This window comes from Anomaloglossus baeobatrachus, chromosome 7, assembly GCF_048569485.1.
Source record: "Anomaloglossus baeobatrachus isolate aAnoBae1 chromosome 7, aAnoBae1.hap1, whole genome shotgun sequence".
Lineage (NCBI taxonomy): Eukaryota > Metazoa > Chordata > Amphibia > Anura > Aromobatidae > Anomaloglossus > Anomaloglossus baeobatrachus.
In genome coordinates, this window is record NC_134359.1 from 226128780 (window position 1) to 226149808 (window position 21029).

General features: G+C 44.5%; 1 protein-coding gene across 1 annotated transcript in view; it reads right to left on the bottom strand.

The window, feature by feature from the left end:
- Positions 1 to 21029, bottom strand: part of LOC142245308 (uncharacterized) — a 452975-nt gene that overhangs the window by 217554 nt on the left and 214392 nt on the right. The window contains exons 26-29 of the mRNA XM_075317926.1: positions 10076 to 10209; positions 7104 to 7262; positions 1979 to 2150; positions 335 to 546 (exon numbers count right to left, since the gene is read on the bottom strand). Of these exons, the coding sequence (XP_075174041.1) occupies positions 335 to 546; positions 1979 to 2150; positions 7104 to 7262; positions 10076 to 10209 (677 nt within the window). The remainder of the gene's footprint in view (positions 1 to 334; positions 547 to 1978; positions 2151 to 7103; positions 7263 to 10075; positions 10210 to 21029) is intronic.

The following is a 21029-nucleotide window of genomic DNA, read 5'->3' on the forward strand; positions in this document are numbered from 1 at the left end:
GACTAGTGAATCCTCACATCGCGTGCACTGTGTGCTGTGAGCATTCCCTGGGGTCGGCCATTTAATTACGGATCTTGAATTGATTAAGCTGGAGTTGTCCGGTGGTGGCCATTCCCTACCTCCTTATCCCATTGAAGGAATCATCTTCTTGTGTAAACATTTTTGTAGTATATACTGTACCCAGGGTATTTTCTTTCACTGCATGGTCAATAACATCCATCATAGCCAACCTCTCAGTTGTATCAGAATGAATTTTTTAACATTTAACGTCCAATTTAAGGTAAGAACATTGAAAAATAATTGGAAAATAAAACAATGTTAAAGTTAGACTGACTCTTAGGTAAGTGACCGTAGGTGTGTGTATATGAATTCTTCCCTCTTTCTCACTTCCTGAGTCTTTGTAGAACATATCCAGGACTAGGTTCTTCACGGACAGAGCTTTTCCAGCAGACAGTTCAATTATAGTCTGGTAAGCGTGTCGCTGAGGCTGATGAAGTTTGAGGGCTGAGTAGAGATATAACCAAGGTGTGTCCATAGTAAACGCCCCTGGGAAAAAGCAAAAAAGGTCAAAATTATATGTAGAGAGCCTATTTTGCTACTGTCGATTGTCAGAAAGGAAACTGACTAAAGGGGTTGTCCGTTCTAAAATGATGTCTGCAGTCACTCTTTGTGTCACTCTATGTGACTGCAGACTTATGAATCCTCCAGGGCGCGCACTGTGCTTTTTGAGGATTTGCTGGTTTCTGAGCTGGGAACGGTGGCCATGTGACCGCAATTCTGCAATATACATGTTTTCGGCCAGAACTCAACCAATGGGCCTTCCTCAATACAATTGTTTGGAGTGGGCACGTTCGACTAGTGGCCGTGGCCATCTAATGGGCGTGGCTTTGTTCAATTCACTTGTATGGAGTGAGGCATCGCCCACTAGTCAAGTTCTGGCTGAGAACATGGATATCATACAATTGCGGTCATGTGACCACCATTCCCAGCTCAGAAACTGGTGAATCTTCGCAACGCACAGTGAGTGCACTGGGAGAATTTATAAGCGCAGTCCCATAGGGTGACACAGAGTGATTGCAAACTTAAAATTTCAGCCCTGCCAACCCCCTTTAAGACCACATGCAGACGTTGAGTATTTGATGAGATTTTAACTGTGTTTGTAATCCAAAACCAAGAGTGGGTACAAGATACTGAAGTGGTGCCCGTGTTCTATTATATGTTTCCTCGGATTGTTCTGACTTACACATACGAAAGTAAAAAAATGAATAAATTCTGGACATGTAAACATAGCCTAAGAAATCTGCTGCAGATTATATAATCTACAGCATGTTCTTCATTCCCGCAGACTCTGTGATGACAAGCTGCAGGTTTTCTCCATTAATGGTTAGGACACACGGCGAGTAAAATGGTCCAAGTGGAATGCGATAAAAAAAAAAATCGCATTCCACCCAGACCCGTGTTACTCTAAGGGGCCATTCCCATCTGCGATTATTTTCTCAGCCCTAATCAGACCGAGAAAACAGTTGCAGCATACTGCGGGTGTAATCCGATCCGTTTTCACTCGCACCCATACAAGTCTATGGGTACGAGTGAAACATCGCATTGCACTCGGATGACACTGGAGTGCAGTGCGATAATCGCATCAGCTGATAATGGAGGAGATGGGGAGATTAATCCCTCCTCCGCAGCGCCCACCTTCTCCTCTGCAGCTGTGATCCAATTGCAGGATCGGATCACAGGGGTATGACACTCAGCTTACACTCACAGCTCAGCGGGAGCCAAGAGTCACATCCAATGCACTCGTTTCAGATGCCATATGCTCTTGTGGCCCCAGCCTAATAGGACTGATCCATTTACAAATCCACATATAGGAGTTAGAAATCAGCAGTAAAAAGCCAGAAATGTAGCCATAGAATATTGCTATGGATTTACCCGATATTACAAAGCAATACAAATAGAGATTCTTTTTCCATTTTACCTTCCCATTTATAAAGGTCATTCTTTGACATATCTTTCCATTGTAGTCCGGCAACAAATGGCATTCGGTCATTGTACTGCACTTTGAAATTGGTGTTGCTTTCCAGGGCTGAGTGAGTATGTAAAAGTTGGGTCCTATAGTTCACTTGTTTCTCAGCAACTTGTAGGGTGAACTGAAAGAAAAACGTGTCACAACCAACAAAAAGGAGAGAATTGAATGAATTCTTCTAAAGCTCTCACAGTCAGAACCATGTGCATGGGGCCTGTATGATGGCGTGGGCAGTCCCTGTATCTTTTCTTACTGCTTGTATATGTTTAGTCAGGATCTGTCTTTTTTTTAAGAATTCACAAAGAGTTTTTGGTGACCTTCAAATAAAACCCAGATCCAAAAACTAATTTAAAAATTAATGAAAAAGTTCACATCAATAACACAAAGAAAAAATATGTAGATGCCACCATACACATGAAGGAAGGCACGGACGCCAGCCCTACGGGCTTTGTGCTCCTTCTCCAAGGAGCCCTCGTGTATGTGTATGGCTTCAGGTGGGGTGTGCGACGCTTACTGTTTTCTTCAGGCCGGTGTACATCGTCCCACTGCCGGTCTCCATCATAGACAAAGTAGTAAAACACAAACAGAGTTCTCTTGGCAAACCAAACTTGTACAGTATATTCTTCACACCGCTATGACTGACATGACCTCATGTCTCACGGTTCTGCCATTTCAGGGATTTTGGGGTACTCTCTCTTGAACTATCCCTGCTATCTTGGATCTTGTCCTCAAGCTGCTGGGTCTGTGTTTACGTTCCCACTCGTCCTGACACTGTCGACTGCTTCTAGGCCCCGACGGCTGTCTAGTTGCACGATTTCCCTGAGCTCGCCAGGGTGAGCTGTAGGCTACAGACCATTTGAGATTACCTCAGGGTTCAAAGACTGGCCACAATTAGTAAAACACTACCAGAGTTCTCTTGGCAAACCAAAACTGATACAATTTATTCTTCACACCGCTATTACAGACATGGGCTCACTTCTCACAGTGCTGCTGTTTCAGGTATTTTGGTGTACTCTCTCTTGACCTATCCCTGCTATGTTGGATCTTGTCCTCAAACTGCCATGTCTGTGTCTCCATTCCCCCTCTTCTTTACACCGTCGACCACTTCTGGACCCCGATTGTCTAGTCGCACAACTTCTCTGAGCCTGCCGGGGTGAGCCATAGGCTCCAGACCACTCAAGGTTACCTTAGAGTTCAATGACTGGCCACAATATCGAAGCCCTATCTTCTCTTAACTGTACCCTATTCAGAATTGGCACCCCAAGAGGGCTGCACCCCTAACCAACCCAATTGCCACCTGTCACTCTTCCTCTACTAGGCTCATCCCTATCTTATCTAACATCTAACCCACCGTTGCTCCTGCCCAACCACTAGATGGCGTCAACCAGTACACAGTTCCAGATCTGTTACATTGGGGATCTACAATTCGCTACATATTATCATATACAGTTTAATACTCAACACCACCGGCAAGATACTTAGTATAAAAACACATTTTGTACAATCTGGAAAGATAGCATAAACAGTATGGGGAAGTCACAAACCCCCACATGCATGCCTATAACTACTTTCTTACATGCAGATAAATTAAAATGGGCTTATGTGATGCCCTGGACTAGCTAGGTAGTCACAAATAGGGCCCCGCATTACACCAGTCCCTAGCTAGGTAACACCAGCCAACCACATAAAACCCTAGTCACCTCCCTCAGAGTGGATGAACACACCAGGGGGCGGAGCCAGGCAGTTGGCTACGCCCACCGAGGAGTTCAGAGAGCCTGAGGCAGGAAACACAGTTCAGTTTTAGTTTAGAGTTTGTTCTGAGAGTGAAGTGGAGGAGGTCAGGCCTGTGTGACAGGCCTGTGACAGACTGACAGGCGCCAAGGTTGGAGCCCGGGCACCTTTGGCTAGGTGGAATACGGAGGCCTCTGCCTGCAGGAGCCGGGAAGATGGCTCGGTGCAACCGTGGTGGACTGGGACGGGTAGTGGCCCGCCGGTACCGACCCGTGGAACCGACTCAGAAACCGGAGCACAAGAGGGGGTACTCAGACTTTGAAATGAGGTCTAGAAACTACTGGACTGAGTTAATTAACTGATTGCAGTCTGAACTTTAGGTCCTTTCCCACCCAAAGTCCCTCATAGAAGACAACAGCCCAACGAGGGGGATAAGCAGCCACTGCCATGGCTTAGAGATCTCATGGGCCAGCGTCTGCGAGCAAACGGGCTCTTCCGACATCCACAAGCCGAGGAGCGGACTCCTGACGTTGCAAGCGAAGGCAGCCCAACAATTCAAACAGGTGCAGGAGAAAGGCAGAGACCACCAACCAGGTGGGTGATCCCGACTGCAGCCGGCTGCGGGCACCGACCACCATCATCTTGGTTTACCAGAGACTCAAGTGTTTCATTCTAATAGTGAGTACACCAGTGCCCTCTGGCCGCCCATCTCCCTGCACCGCCAAAACACCCCCAACGGGTCCCGGGTCCACCATCCCTGCCCACGGAGGGGTTAACAACTTGCTGCATACCATCTCCCCCGGGTGCCCCGTAACTGCAGCGGTGGTGTCCACCTTCACCACATCCCGTGGGTGGCGTCATGAACTTAAAACACGGCTCCGGCCGTACACCTACATCCCCAAACCGCCAACCCCTTTTTGGTCGGAGTGACCGCAGGACCCCCAGGTCCGGAGACCCTCGAGACACCCACTGAAGGTCCGGACCCAAGTGGCTAGGTTGCAGCCGAGCACGAGGTGGCACACTTACTACATAGAAACATAGAACAAACAAGCTGAAAAAATACTAGAGGACACTCAGTCTGCCTTTTTGTTAATTGTTGTCTGTATGTGTATGATTATAATAGTGTATGAAATGGTAAATATTTATGTATTGCACATACTATTACTATAAATAACAAAATAAAAATAAGCACAGATTATGATATATATATATATATATATATATATATATACAGTACAGACCAAACGTTTGGACACACCTTCTCATTCAAAGAGTTTTCTTTATTTGCATAACTCTGAAAATTGCAGATTCACATTGAAGACATCAAAACTATGAATTAACACATGTGGAATGAAATACTTATCAAAAAAGTGTGAAAGAACTGAAAATATGTCTTATATTCTAGGTTCTTCAAAGTATCCACCTTTTGCTTTCATTACTACTTTGCACACTCTTGGCATTGTCTTGTTGAGCTTCAAGAGGTAGTCACCGGAAATGGTCTTCCAACAGTCTTGAAGGAGTTCCCAGAGATGCTTAGCACTTGTTGGCCCTTTGCCTTCACTCTGCGGTCCAGCTCACCCCAAACCATCTCGATTGAGTTCAGGTCTGGTGATTGTGGAGGCCAGGTCATCTGGTGTAGCACCCCATCACTCTCCTTCTTAGTCAAATAGCACTTACACAGCCTGGAGGTGTGTTTGGGGTCATTGTCCTGTTAAAAAATAAATGATGGTCCAACTAAACGCAAACCGGGTGGAATAGCATGCCGCTGCAAGATGCTGTGGTAGCCATGCTGGTTCAGTATGCCTAAAATTTTGAATAAATCCCCAACAGTGTCACCAGCAAAGCACCCCCACACCATCACACCTCCTCCTCCATGCTTCACGGTGGGAACCAGGCATGTAGAGTCCATCCGTTCACCTTTTCTGCGTCGGACAAAGACACGGTGGTTGGATCCAAAGATCTCAAATTTAGACTCATCAGACCAAAGCACAGATTTCCACTGGTCTAATGTCCATTCCTTGTGTTCTTTAGCCCAAACAAGTCTCTTCTGTTTGTTGCCTGTCCTTATCAGTGGTTTCCTAGCAGCTACTTTACCATGAAGGCCTGCTGCACACAGTCTCCTCTTAACAGGTGTTCTAGAGATGTGTCTGCTGCTAGAACTCTGTGGCATTGACCTGGTCTCTAATCTGAGATGCTGTTAACCTGCGATTTCTGAGGCTGGTGACTCGGATAAACTTATCCTCCGCAGCAGAGGTGACTCTTGGTCTTCCTTTCTTGGGGTGGTCCTCATGTGAGCCAGTTTCTTTGTAGCATTTGTTGGTTTTTGCTACTGCACTTGGGGACACTTTCAAAGTGTTCCCAATTTTTCGGACTGAATGACCTTCATTTCTTAAAGTAATGCTAGCCACTCGTTTTTCTTTACTTAGCTGCTTTTTCTTGCCATAATACAAATTCTAACAGTCTATTCAGTAAGACTATCAGCTGTGTATCCACCAGACTTCTACACCACACAACCTATGGTCCCAACCCCATTTATAAGGCAAGAAATCCCATTTATTAAACCTGGCAGGGCACACCTGTGAAGTGAAAATCATTTTCGGTGTCTACCTCTTGAAGCTCATCAAGAGAATGCCAAGAGTGTGCAAAGCAGTAATCAAAGCAAAAGGTGGCTACTTTGAAAAACCTAGAATATAAGACATATTTTCAGTTTTTTCACACTTTTTTGTTAAGTATTTCATTCCACATGTGTTAATCTACAATTTTCAGAGTCATGAAAATAAAGAAAACTGTTTGAATGATAAGGTGTGGCCAAACGTTTGGTCTGTACTTTATATATATATATAGTAAAATTTCCTTCTTTATTGGCAATTCCTTAAAAATACAACAACCCACAAGGCTCAGGAACAGAAACATTAGTCAGCAGAGAAACCGCAGATGTGACTACGCATTTCGGTGGCCTTGTCCGCCTTCCTCACAGTCCTATGGTTAGAAGGCGGACAAGGCCGCCGAAACGCGAAGTCCTATCTGCGGTTTCTCTACTGACTAACGTTTCTGTTCCTGAGCCTTGTGGGTTGTTGTATTTTTACCAATAAAGAAGGAAATTTTACTACAGTACCTGTGTCTACCAAAGTCATTGCTGGATGTCCTCCACTATTTCTGCTATTATTGGATATACTCCTATCCGCGTCCGTGCAGGACTATAGTTATCGGGTGAGCTGAGACCCAGGCGGCTCAAATGCTAGAGCTGGTTTCTATTGCATCTTTGTGTGATGATATATATATATATATATATATATACATACAAAGAAGCTTTTTTTTCACCCAGTCATTATGGACATTTCATTACCTCCATGAAGTAGCTGGATGCAGAAGGATTTGAGTTATTCTTGAACGTCTGACTGATGAATAGTTTCTTTTTGTTGTTCATTTCGTCCCAGTGTTTCCCATAGCTCACCTCTAGGTATGAATGTATGTGAGGAGCGTATTCTTCATGATGTAAGTGTACCTGGAACACATGTAACAGATCAGTTTGTTTCTAGAAAAAAGTACAGCAATACGTAAAGAGAACCCGTTATCTGGATTTTATAGCCCAAGTTAATGGCATGTATATACAGGAGATGTAATTGAGAGTAAATCCTTACCTTTCTTGTAGAAATCCAGTTTGCTGTTTTAATGAAATCCATAGTTGAACTTGTATGTAATGAGCTGTAAGTGCAGTGGGCAGGCCATGAACTTAAAGCTCTCCTGCCGGTCTCTCCTTGTCCCCGCCTGCTGACTTACATTAACACTAGAAGTCCCAGAGAGGGGTCATTTAACATTTCTACCTTTGGAATCCAGAGACAGCTCGAATGACCTGAAGGATTTTAGCTAACATCCTTTGTTGAGGTGGATCAACACAATTGCCCCCTGCAGATTCCTCAGGCAACATTTACAAATGAAAGGATGCTAATTGGAGCCATCAGAGTTGTCAGTTGTCAGTTTGGACTAAGGGGTACTTTACATGTTGCGACATCGCTAGCATCGGCTAGCAATGTCAAGCGCGATAGTAACCGCCCCCGTCGTACATGCGATATCTGGTGATCGCTGCCGTAGCGAACATTATCGCTACGGCAGCTTCACACGCACATACCTTGTCATCTTCACACGCACATACCTTGTCAGCGACGTCGTGGTGACCGCCGAACAATCCCTCCTTCAAGGGGAAGGTGCGTTCGGCGTCACCGCAACGTCACTAAGCGGCCGGCCAATAGAAGCGGAGGGGCGGAGATGAGCGGGACACAACGTCCCGCCCACCTTCTTCCTTCTGCATTGCCGGTGGACGCAGGTAAGGAGATGTTTGTTGTTCCTGCGGGTTTACACACAGCGATATGTGGTGCTGCAGGAACGACAAACAAATCGTACCTGCGGCCGAACCAAGATTATGGAAATGAACGATGTTACGCAGATCAGTGATATTGTACGCTCCTGTGCTCGTTCATCGTCGCACCTAGGATTTACACGTTGCAATGTCGCTACCGGCGCCGGATGTGCGTCACTAACGACGTGACCCCGACGATATATCGGTAGCGATGTCGCAAAGAGTAAAGCCTGCCTAAGGGTCATTTGACCCTCTTTCGGGACTTCAGGGGGAAGCTCGAAATTTCTGGGACTTCTAGTGTTAAAGGGGTTGTTTGGGACTTTTATATTGCAGGCATATCCTCAGTATAGGTCATCAATGTCTGATAGGGGGGGTGCAAATGCCAGCTACCATGCTGATCAGCTATTCCTAGTGCCAGCCGGTTACACTGAGTTACAGAGATGCACAGCACAGCTCCGCCAACAGAATAGTGGCCATGGCTGGGAACCGCACTTCCTCCCACTTTAATTTGATTAGCAAATGAGCTTTATCTTGGTCTCATCAGACCACAGGACATGGTTTCACTGAGGATAAGACACTTTGATACAATGTACAGTACAGTAGTCAGTGTGCAGCTTGTATAACAGTGTAAATATGGTGTGACCTTTAATCCAACACAGACATTAATGTTAAAACCAATGCCAACAAAATTGAGTACAGCCCTAAATGAAAATGGCCAAATTGTGCCCAATTGGCCATTTTTTTCCCCAGTGTCATCTGACTCATTAGTGATACAATGTTGCAGGTGTGAATGAGGAGCAGGTGTGTTATATTTGGTGTTATCCCTCACACACTCTCTCATACTGGTCACTGGAAATTCAACATGGCTCGTAATGGCAAATAATTTTCTGAGGATCTGAAAGAAATTGTTGCTCTGCATAAAGATGACCTAGACTATAAGAAGATTGTCAACACCATGGATCTGAGCTGCAGCACGGTGGCCAAGACCATACAGCAGATTAACAAGACAGGTTCACTCAGAACAGGTATCAGTGCCAGAGACTGTCTTTTCGAAATAGACGTATGAGTGCTGCAGATTTTAAAGGGGTGGAGGGTCTGCCTGTCAGTACTCAGGCCACATGCTGCACACTGCATTAAACTGGTCTGCATGGGTTTAGTCCCAGAAGGAAGTCTCTTTTAAAGAAGATACACAAGAAAGCCAGCAAACAGTTTTCTAAAGACAAGCAAACTAAGGACATGGATTACTTGAACCATGTCCTGTGGTCTGATGAGACCAAGATAAAGCTTATTTGGTTCAGATGGTGTCAAGCATGTATGGTGGCAACCAGATAAAAAGTACAAAGAAAAGTATATCTTGTCTACAGTCAAGCATGGTGAAGGGAGTGTCATGGTTTGGGGCTGTATGAGTGCTGCTGGCTGTGGGTAGGTACAGTTCATTGAGGGAACCATGAATACCAACATATATTAAGACAAGCTGAAGCAGAGCATGATCCTCTCCCTTTGGAAACTGGGCAGTATTCCAACATGATAACGAACACAAACACAGCTCCAAGATTGCCACTGCCTTACTAAAGAAACTGAAGAAGATCCAGTGGCTCCTTTGAAGCTCTAGTGACCTCCATGCCCAAGAGAATTAAGGCAATGCTTGAAAATAATGGTGGCCACACAAAATATTTATACTTTGGGCATAATTTTCACTTAGAGGTGTACTCACTTTTGGCAGTAATTTATATCTTATTGGCTAGTTGTTGAGATATTTAGGGGGCACCAAATTTACACTGTTATTCAAGCTGTACACTGACTACTGTACATTGTATCAAAGGGTCAGATCTTCAGTGCTATCCCATGGAAAGATGTAATAAAATATTTTCAAAAATGTGAGGGGTGTACTCACTTTTGTGATATTCTCTATGCCCAACATATGGTATAAAAGACTTAACATTATACAACCAGTTCGCTACCTTGTGATTAAAAGATTGAATTTGTGTACAATGAAATTCATGCTCAAAGTCAACTCTGTACTGTTCTTCGGAATCTGTGTCGATTTTTATTTTTTGGCCTGTATCACATTCATGGCGGAGAAATTTCGCATCACCTGTAACAAATAATAAATACTTTAGTCATATTTAAAAAAAAAAAAAAAAAAAAGAATTGGTGGAAATAAAAATATATGTTTTAAGTTCAAAAATTTGCAAAGTGAAAATTGAAAAACTCACTTTGCTGACATCAGATTTTCCTTCAGGTTTTGTGACAAAACTGCTCTGAAAAAACTAATAAAAAAAGCCATATAAAATGCAATGTGTGCACACAGCCTTACACCTCTATCATAAACATACCGTATTTTTATAAGACGCACCGGATTATAAGACGCACCCCAAATTCAGAGCAAAAAAAGGTGAAAAAAATGGGGTCCGTCTTATAATCCGGTGGTGTCTTACCGGAGGGGGCAGTAGCAGTGGTGGAGGAGTCACAGGAGGAAGAGGCGGTGGGTGTCTTAGAAACTGTAGGCTGTGTTGATGCAGCGGCGGAGGCTGGGACTGCAGCAGAGGCTGGGGCTGCGGCGGAGACTGGGGCTGCCGTGCTGGGGCAGCTACTGTGGGGCTGCGCAAAGTGAGGGCTTCAAAGAAATGACGCACAGAGTCAGCGCAGATTGAGCTCTAGGCTCAATGCTCAATGGTAAGCTGAGTTCTCATCGGCGCAAGGTGCCATTTTCCTAAAGTCTGTTGGAGGGAGATCAATGGGCCTGAGGCAGTGCCTGTGCAGACGAGAGCTTGAGCCATGAGCGTCATCTGCACATGTGCCGACTCCAGGCGGAATTATTTGAAGTCCTCACCGCCCGACCTGCAGAGCCAGTCCAGCAGCCGGAGACCCTGCACAGACCCCGCACAGCCGCCGGAGACCCCTCACAGCTGCTGCAGACACCGTACCGCAGCCCCAGATGCAGCCGCCAGAGACCCCGCACAGTGGCTGCAGACACTGCACAGCCGCCCCAGCACCAGGCACTGCAGCCCCTGCATAGCCGCCGCAGCATTCGCCCGGCTCCTTGCGACCCACCTCCAACACCGCGGTAAGCTACATTCAGATTATAAGATGCACCCCTCACTTTCCTCCCAAAGTTTTGGGAGGAAAACTGTGTTTTATAATCTTAAAAATACGGTAAATGCTAATCTCAAATCTCTACCCTGTGTCTGCAGTTTATTATGTCATCCACTTACTATTGTAAAACCTCCGATGCTATGAACATTTTTAGATAGCAACTTCGAGGATATCAAGATATTTTTTTTTTATAAAAAGGCCTAATGGACTAATGAATATGTCCCATGAAAAACTCTGGTTTTAGAAAAAAAGTGCACTACAAAAAAGAAAAAAGTGTCCTAAAAATCTATAGTAAAATAGTAAAACTGGAATTTAGAGTGATTCACCACTTATGTACATAAAATGGAAATCTGGAGACGAGGGGAGGTCACCTTAGCAGCTCGATTGCACAACAGTCACGTAGTTTTAGCAAACTCTTAGGCAAATGTAAATGAATGAGATCTGCATTCAATTGTATCTTAATTCTGAGGAAAGTGCCCTCTGGAACGTCGTCCAGGGTTATGAACTAGAAGCAAAAATTAATCAAAATTGTGTTACAAGAGCTGATTTGACAGCGTTGATCCCACTGAACCACGGCGGAATCTGGCTAGAGACTGAGGTTATAAAATACAGCTAATGATTCCTTCTAACAAGCCAAGCACAAGATAAACGATAAATGAACGTTATAAAGCAGCGCGTGTGCCAAGGACCACGAACTGTGCGGTGAATATATGAGCCTGAAGTAATGTAATCTATGAAAAATACAATTTAAAGCAGCCATTTATGAAATAATAAAATTAGCTTCAAGCTAAGTTAGCTTCCACGTAATATTACCAATTTCTTAAAAAACTCTTAAAAAGGGTTGACCCCCTCAAAATACCCCCAGTCTACTGTATATGCCCTATTCATTGGCTTCATTTGGAGGTATGCTTATTCTTGAAGAATAAAAGGGATCGATAATATTAAGCTTCTAAAAAAATATCTGATTTTCCTACGGTAGAGGTTTTCCTGGGGGTTCTCACTTCCACCTTGGGAGGTGAATGGTTCTGTTGGTGCACGCATACAGGTATCTACAGGCGTGATATCACCAGCACTAGCAATCAAAGTATTTGGCACCTAATGAGTTAACTATTGTTAAGTCTAAGGGTCCCATCACACGTAGCGACGCACCAATGATCCCAGCAGCGATCCGACCTGGCAGGGATCGTTGGTGCATCGCTACATGGTCGCTGGTGAGCTGTCAATCAGGCAGATCTCACCAGCGACCAGCCACCAGCGACTAGTGTAACGATACTGCGCTTGGTAACCAGGGTAAATATCACGTAACTAAGCAAAGAGCTTTGCTTGGTTACCCGATATTTACCCTGGTTACCAGCGTCCACCGCTTACAGGCTGCCATCGCTGGCTCCCTGTATACGTAGCTAGGGTACACATCGGGTTACTAAGCAAAGCGCTTTGCTTAGTTACCCAATATTTACCCTGGCTACGTGTGCAGGGAGCCAGCACTGGCAGCCTGTAAGCGGTGTACGCTGATAAACAGGGTAAATATTGGGTAACCGCTTGATATTTATCCTGGTTACCAGCGTATGCTGCTTACACAGAGTCGGTGCTCGTTGGTCTCCCGCAGTCAAACACGCCAATGTGTGTTGCACAGCGGGAGACCAACGAGCAAAAAATGAACCAGAACAGTGTGTAACGATCAACGATTTCACAGCAGGAGCCAGGTCGCTGCTTAGTGTCCCACACAGCGAGATCACTGATGAGGTCACTGGTACGTCACAAAACTTATCACTCAGCAGCGATCTCGTTATGTGAGAAGTACCCCTAAGTGGGTGTTATCAGACAGTTTTCACTGGGGGTGTGTACTTCTCCCTGCATGAGCTGCCGTATCATAAGCAAACAGCAACTCAGCAAAAAAAGAACACCCCCCCACAATAGCTTAGGTTACTGTCACACAAAGTTTTGCAAAAACTTCACTGACTGTCCTGGAGGCATTGGGCTCTGTTCAGATTGCAGATTTTGTCACTCTCCCCAATGGTTTATCTGGTGTCTGGGTTCCACACAGGCAGACTCGGGCATCGACCTGCTGTGTGCTGATGCATAGGCAGGCTAGCAAGAGTTAATCTCTGGTAGTCTGCTTGCTCCTTCAATCACATGTTGTGGAGAGACCTATCACATCTGGTCCCCTCCTATTTATGCTGGTTGAATACTTTTACCAATGCCAGCTATAGTTTATTCTATGTTGGTCTGTGGGGTGTGGTGTCCCAGACTCTCTGGTGAAAGTTGTGCTTAAGTTGTGCTTATTTGTTTGGAGCAGTTGTAGCCTTTACCCTTGTTGTTTTGTAGCTTCCTTCCTGCTCTTGTTTTCCTTTTGAATCTTTTATTGTTTTTACCTTTGTGTGTGTGCTGTCTGACAGAGTTTTGGTTTTCCCCTGTCTTTTTATCTGTGGTTTGCAACACACTCTTGTCCCATGCCAGGGGGATGGGTAATCAGATCAAGACTGGTCAGGAGCAGGGTCAGGAAGGAATACTCAAGCCTCTCCACTATCAGTAGTATCCCTGAGTTTAGGGATAGCATAGGGCCTCCTAGCTTGAGGGTTAGCTTGGGAGCCCTGGTTCCCTGCTATCCCATAGTCTTCAGCAAAGTTACTCAGTGGGTGATTTGTAAAGATACTGCTCTGATCTCCTGGTCTAACCTCCTGCACGAGTCAGTGTGGGGGAGGAGCAGTGCAGCTGAATTTAGCTGTGTCATATTACAAACCCTTCTATCAGCTCTCCTGCCCTTATAGCACTGTCATCTTTGCTGTACCTCACTGCCCCTCACCCGCTCTGCCTGAGATTATTGGGGAACCTTATCACTTATCTTAATCTTATCACTTATGTTTGTTGTGCTCAAAATCTGCTTTGAGAACAAAACACTTGTATGACTCATCTTCAGGCAGCCTGGGGAAGCATAAAACAGGAGGCACATGAGACTTTCTGACACTCACTTGGACTAAGGAAAAGTTAACTTATTAGATGCCAAAACAAAAATTGTTTTATTTCTCTCTGTAGCCAAATTTGGTAAAAGGTCCCCTTTAACTGAGTGCTGCTACAGTTTTAGCACATGCTCAAGTTCATTCATATATGACTCTCCTACTGCCCTGCAAGTATATAGATAGTTAATTTACATTAAATTCTGGTTTTAAATTTAGAAAGTAACTAACTTTAATTTATTTTAATATCTTTGTCCAGCATGGAAATTTAAGTAACTTTGCAAATCACTTTTATTAGAGAACTTGTATTCATTCCTGTATATAGACTGGATGTAAGTGGCTTTCAATCTAATTTCCTGCCTTCAGCTGAATTAATATCAGAAAATACTCAATTGGAGTACAACTGATGGCAGTGAAAGTGTCAGCACTTGTCGAGTTGTTTTTGAACATGTTGCTGATGTTACTGTATGCAATCTGCATGGCTTAAGTGTGGTCCCATAGCCTACAGCCTCTCCAGAATCGTCTCCACATCAAACACATCTGAGACATCATTGATTAGCAATTGTAAAGGGAGCTGTCAGCAGCAGATCTTGATGATTTGCCTGAGTGCATTCAGTGTGGCAAACTAGTCCTCAGACAACCATTAATAACCTCATTGATATCAGCTAAGGTGTGTAACTGTATTTCTGTGGCTGTCATACTCGATAATGAATAAATTTAGATGTTTTGCAAGTATCCTTTCTATTTCTTCATAATTTCTACATTGTGTCTGTACATCCATAATTCCATGACTTTTCTCTCTTCGCGTTGCAATTTCAATTGTGAAGTATATATATCTAATATATAAATCTCAGTGTATGTATGTATGTGTGTATGTATGTATGTATAGAGACTAACTGTAAAGCACAGGGTTACATTTTTCTGTCAAAACATAGTCTACAGCGCTCCCTGGGTCACATGAGGCGTCTGTGCAATATTTCGTGATTGGAAATGCGACGGTGCGGATTCCTTTAGTGGACATACATACATACACACACACACACACACACACACACATACACACACACACACACACACATACATACACTGAGCTTTATATATTAGACTAGATTTTCCCCATCGAATTGCATTAGATGAAGAAAATCCATAGGTAAAAATCACATATGCATTTTAATCTGCTTCCTCTGTGGAAACGCACTAAAACCATATGTAATCCACAAATGACTGTGTCAATCAAGTTTATTCAAGCTAAATACCAGGAAGTATAAAAAAAATCAGCTTTATTTCAAATATGACATATCAAAATATAGTAAAAATGTAGTAAAAAATGCGATAAAAATACGTAAAAAATGCACTAAAAATGTAATAAAAAAAGCAAGAACCATAGATTCTCTTGTATAAGCTGAGTTTTTCAGCCCATTTTTTTATGCTGAAAATGCACCCCTTGGCTTATTCTTGAGTGAGGGTCCTATAAAAAATTATGCTCACCTGTCCTCCGTTCCCTACTTCTTGTGGACCACAGGCACATAGAACCCTCAGTGATCTCAGCTGGTACATGGGCAGCTGCTGTTGTTGTCAGCTCTTTACTTTACTTGAATGATTTGTGGCGCCATAAAGCATTAAAGTGAAGTAAAGCACAGACGACAACCGCGGCAGCCCGTGTATCGGCTGAGCTCACCGAGGGGGTCTATGTGCCTGTAGTCCACAAGAAGCAGGTAAAAGGACACTGTGGGAATGGAGGACAGATGAGAATTTTTTTTTTTTTGGGTGTGTATGTGAACAACAGCATAATAGAGGACAAGAAGGGGACCGTAATGAGGACATTACTAAAGGTGGGGCACATTACTAGAGGGCTCAATACTACAGGAGACAATATGGATACACTACTATAGGGGACAATATGGGCACATTACTACAGGGCACAATATGGGCACATTACTACATTGAACAATATGGGCACATTACCACAGGGGAAAATATGGGAACATTACTACAGGACACATTATAGGCACATTACTACAGAGGGCAATATGGGCACATTACTACAAAAGACAATATGGGCACATTACTACAGAAGACAATATGGGCACATTACTACAGGAGACAATATGGACACATTACTACAGGGGAAAATATGGGCACATAACTACAGGGGACAATATGGGCACATTACTACAGGACTAGAGATGAGCCACCCCACTAGCGTTCGAGTTCGGTTTGGTTCACCGAATGGACGCTCCGTTCGACGAACGTTTGATGAACTTTTCGATGAACCACTCGAACCCCATTGAAAACAATGGGAGGCAAACACATAAAAACACATTATACATGTACACATACAGTTAATAAACACTGCCATAACACTTACAGGTCCCCGCGACGCGTCCTGCACTCTGTCTCCCGCTGCTTTTCCTTCCGATAATCGCTGCGTCCTCCCGGTAACCAGCACTGATGATAGGACCTATCGTGACATCAAAATAGCATGTGACCAGTCACGTGTCTATTATCTCATTGGCTACAGACTGGTCACATGGCTAGACGTCATGCTAGGTCCTGTCAGTGCATCTCTCCAGTACGCGGTGATCATTCCAGCATCTCCGTGTACCGGCGAAATGCTCTGGCACATGGTCGACTCCCCATTCATGCTTGTGGGCGCTCTTTACAGAGTCAGCCACATGCAAGGACTGGATGCCACAGCCGGTGAATAACGGAGATCACCATTGCTATAGCAACCCGCCTGTCAGCAGTGACGTCACTGCTTACAGCACGCAACTTCTGCTCACTCACTGAGTGATTAGACTGCACGGGAAGCAGCAGCGTCTTCCTCCAAAGCAGTGCTGTCTGATGTAGTAGAGCTGCATGGGTTGAAGGAGAAAGAAGACAAAAGACCATGGATCGTGGAGGGCTGACAGGGAGTAATAAACATGGAGTCTCTAATGTGTCTGTGTATTTATTTCAATTAAAGTATTTTTTCAGTTTGTGGTGTCTTTTTTTTAACCCTTTATTGGAGATTCTTAATGGCCGGGTCAAACTTTCCTGACATTAAGAATCTCTGGCTTAATACTAGCTAGTAAAACAAAGCTAGTATTAACTCATTATTACCCAGAAAGCCACCTGGCTTCAGGGCTGCTGGAAGAGTTGGATATAGCACCAGATGATGGCGCTTCTATGAAAGCGCCATTTTCTGGGGTGGCTGTGGACTGCAATTCGCAGCTGAGGGGCCCAGAAAGCTCGGACTAACCTGTGCTGCGGATTCCAATCCCCAGCTGCCTAGCTGTACCTGGCTGGACACAAAAATAGGGCGAAGCGCAAGTCGATTTTTTTTTTAATTATTTCATAAAATTCATGAAATGATTAAAAAAAGGGCTTCCCTACTTTTTTAGTACCCAGCCGGGTTCAAATAGGCAGCTGGGGGTTGGGGGCAGCCCGTACCTGCCTGCTGTACCTGGCTAGCATACAAAAATATGGCGAAGCCCACGTCATTGTTTTGGTGGGCAAAAAACTCCTGCATACAGTCCTGGATGGAGTATGCTGAGCCTTGTAGTTCTGCAGCTGCTGTCTGCTCTCCTGCATACACTAGTGAATGGAGCATGCTGAGCCTTTTAGTTCTGCAGCTGCTGTCTGCTCTCCTCCATACAGACAGACAGAAGCTGCAGAACTACAAGGCTCAGCATACTCCATCCAGGACTGTATGCAGGAGTTTTTTGCCCCCCAAAAAATTACGTGAGCTTCGCCATGTTTTTGTATGCTAGCCAGGTACAGCAGGCAGCTATGGGCTGCCCCCAACCACCAGCTGCCTATTTGTACCCGGCTGGGAACCAAAAATATAGGGAAGCCCTTTTTTTTCTAATTATTTCATGAATTTCAAAAAATGACGTTGGCTTCGCCCAATTTGTGTGTCCAGCCAGGTACAACTAGGCAGCTGGGGATTGGAATCCGCAGATCAGGGTGCCCAAGCTTTCTGGCCACCCCTGCTGCGAATTGCAGTCCGCAGCCGCCTCAGAAAATGGCGCTTTCATAGAAGTGCCACCCTCTGGCGTTGTATCCAACTCTTCCAGCTGCCCTGGTGACGGGTGGCTCGCTGGGTAATAATGAGGTTAGGGCTAGCTGTATATTATCAACTGGCCCTAAGCCCGAAATTCATGGTGTCACGCCAATATTAGACATGGCCACCATGAATTTCTAGTACAGATAAAAAAAAACACAACACACAGAAAAATATTTTTATTAGAAATAAAACACAACACAATTAGTGACTCCATCTTTATTGAAATAAAGAACCCCCCTCCACAGTATTCCTGGGTCAAGGGTCCTGCGCCGTCCAATCCGGATCCAATATCATCTGATCGGTTTTCTGGAAGGCAAAGCGATCAGATGATGTGTCAGGTTCAAGGGCCTGAATCACATGACACAGCAGCTGATTGTATAAATGGCTTTTATACAATCAGCTGATGCATCAGTGCAAAAAAACCCAAAACAAATTACACACTTCAGTGCAGACTCCTGTCCGACAGCATCAGCTGATAGTTTAGCTGGCCGGGCGGTAAAAAGCCGGCCTCACCGCTCGACTTATAGTGTCAGCTGATTCCGTCAGGTGACCGCATCACTGATCATCGCCAGGTCTGCGAGAGAGAGAGAAAGAAGAGAGAGAGAAGATAGAGAAAAGAGATAGAGAAGAGAGAGAGGGAGAAATAGAGAATAGAGAGAAGAGGGAGAGAGAGATAAGAGAGAGAAAAAGAGAGAGAGAGAAAAAGAGAGAGAAAGAGAGAAAAAGGGAGAGAGAGAGAAGATAGAGAAGAGAGGGATGAGGATGAAGAGAGAGGAGAGAGAGAAGAGAGGAGAGAGAGGAGAGAGATAGAGAGAGAAAGAGAGAGGGAAAAAGAAAAAGAGAGACTGAGAAAAAGAGAGAAAAAGAGAGAGGGAAAGAGAAAAAGAGAGAGAGAAAGAGAGAAAAAGAGAGAGAGAGAGGGAGAGAGAGAGGGAAAAAGAGAAAAAGAGAGTCTGAGAAAAAGAAAGAAAGAGAGAGAGAAAGAGAGAAAAAGAGAGAGGGAGAGAGAGAGAGAGAGAGAGAGAAGAGAGAGGGAAAAAGAGAAAAAGAGAGACTGAGAAAAAGAGAGAGAGAAAAAGAGAGAGAGAAAAAGAGAGAAAGAGATAAAAAGAGAGAGAGAGGGGAGAGGGGGAGAGAGAGAGAGAGAGAAGAGAGAGAGAGGAGAGGGCAATGCAGCCTCATTCCGTGAACAGCTCCGATTTTAGAGGTGTGTCCCGCGGCTCACAGCTGATGTCCGGCTCCTCCCCTCAGTGCATAATTAAATTAAATTATAATTATAAATAAATAATAATAATTATAATTTAAAAATAAATTAAATTCTTTACTGGGACGGCCGGGACTTAAACTCGTAAACTAATGCTTCTTAGGCGGTAGCTCTATCCATTGAGCCACTGCCTCTAATGAGAAGCATAGGCAGATTTGTTAATCTTTAGCTCTATACTGCAGGAGATAATCTAGAAGCAGATTGTTCAGCTGCAAGGATGGATGGATGGGCGGGCAAACACCGGCAGTACCGCACTCATCACCGCACACACGCAGGCACTACAACCCCCATCATCCTCCCCTCAGTGCATAATTAAATTAAATTATAATTATAAATAAATAATAATAGTTATAATTTAAAATGAAACTCTTTCCCAGGGCAGCAGGGACTAGAACTCATGAACTAATGCTTCTTAGGCTAGTGCTCTAACCATTCAGCCACTGACTCTAATGATAAACATAGGCAGACTTGGTAATCTTGACATCTGCATTGCAGACTGAAGTCTCTGCTGACAGTGCGATTCACTTCAGGTGCTGCATGGAGAGGATACAGAGCGATCATGTTCTAAGGTGCTCCTGCATCTTCATGTAGCAGAGCTGACAGTGTCGTGTGGCTTACGTCAGACGTGGAGGGATATTTGGGGATTTTAATAAAATGGTGAAAGAGGGTGTTTTTTTGTCTTTTATTCCAAATAAAGGAGTTTTCGCTGTGTGTGTTTCTTTACTTTCACCTACAGCTTATTCATGGAAGGTATCTCGGGGAGACGCCGGCCATGATTAACTCATTATTACCCGGATTGCCACCGCACCAGGGCAATTCGGGATGAGCTGGGTAGAGTCCCGGGACTGCTGCATCTAATGGATGCGGCAAATCCGGGCGGCTGCTGGGTGATATTGGTGGTGGGCTCCCCATAATGTGGTGCTCTCCATCCTGACAATACCAGCCTCCAGCAGTGTGGCTTTATCCTGGCTGGTATCAAATATGGGGGGAACCGCATTTTTTTTTTATTATTTATTTATTTATTTTACTGCATGATATAGAGCCGCCCGCTAGCGGCTGTGATTGATTGCAGTGAGACAGCTATCACTCAGCATGGGGGCGTGTCTGACTGCAAACAATCATGGGCGCCGGTGGGCGGGAAAGGCAAGGAATAACTATTTGAATATTGAAGTGGAAGCCATTTTCAAAAGAGGAAATGCCACTGGAAATTTGTGACAGCCGTGCAGCGAGGCGCCCGTGATCGGTGAGTAGGAAAGAGAGAGGGATTGTGCTGGGGACGCAGGACGCATGCAGATAGCAACATGTGCACATAGCCTTACTGTGAAAAACCCCGCTTTTGGTGCTCGAACCATTCTCTAACGTAACTCGAACTGCCGACCTTTTAGAAAATCATTCGAGTTCGTCAAACGACTCTAACACCCCCCAAAATCACTCGAACATGAAATTGGCGAACTTCGAACATCGCTCATCTCTATACAGGACACAATATAGGCACATTACTACAGAAGACAATATGGGCACATTACTACAGAAGACAATATGGGCACATTACC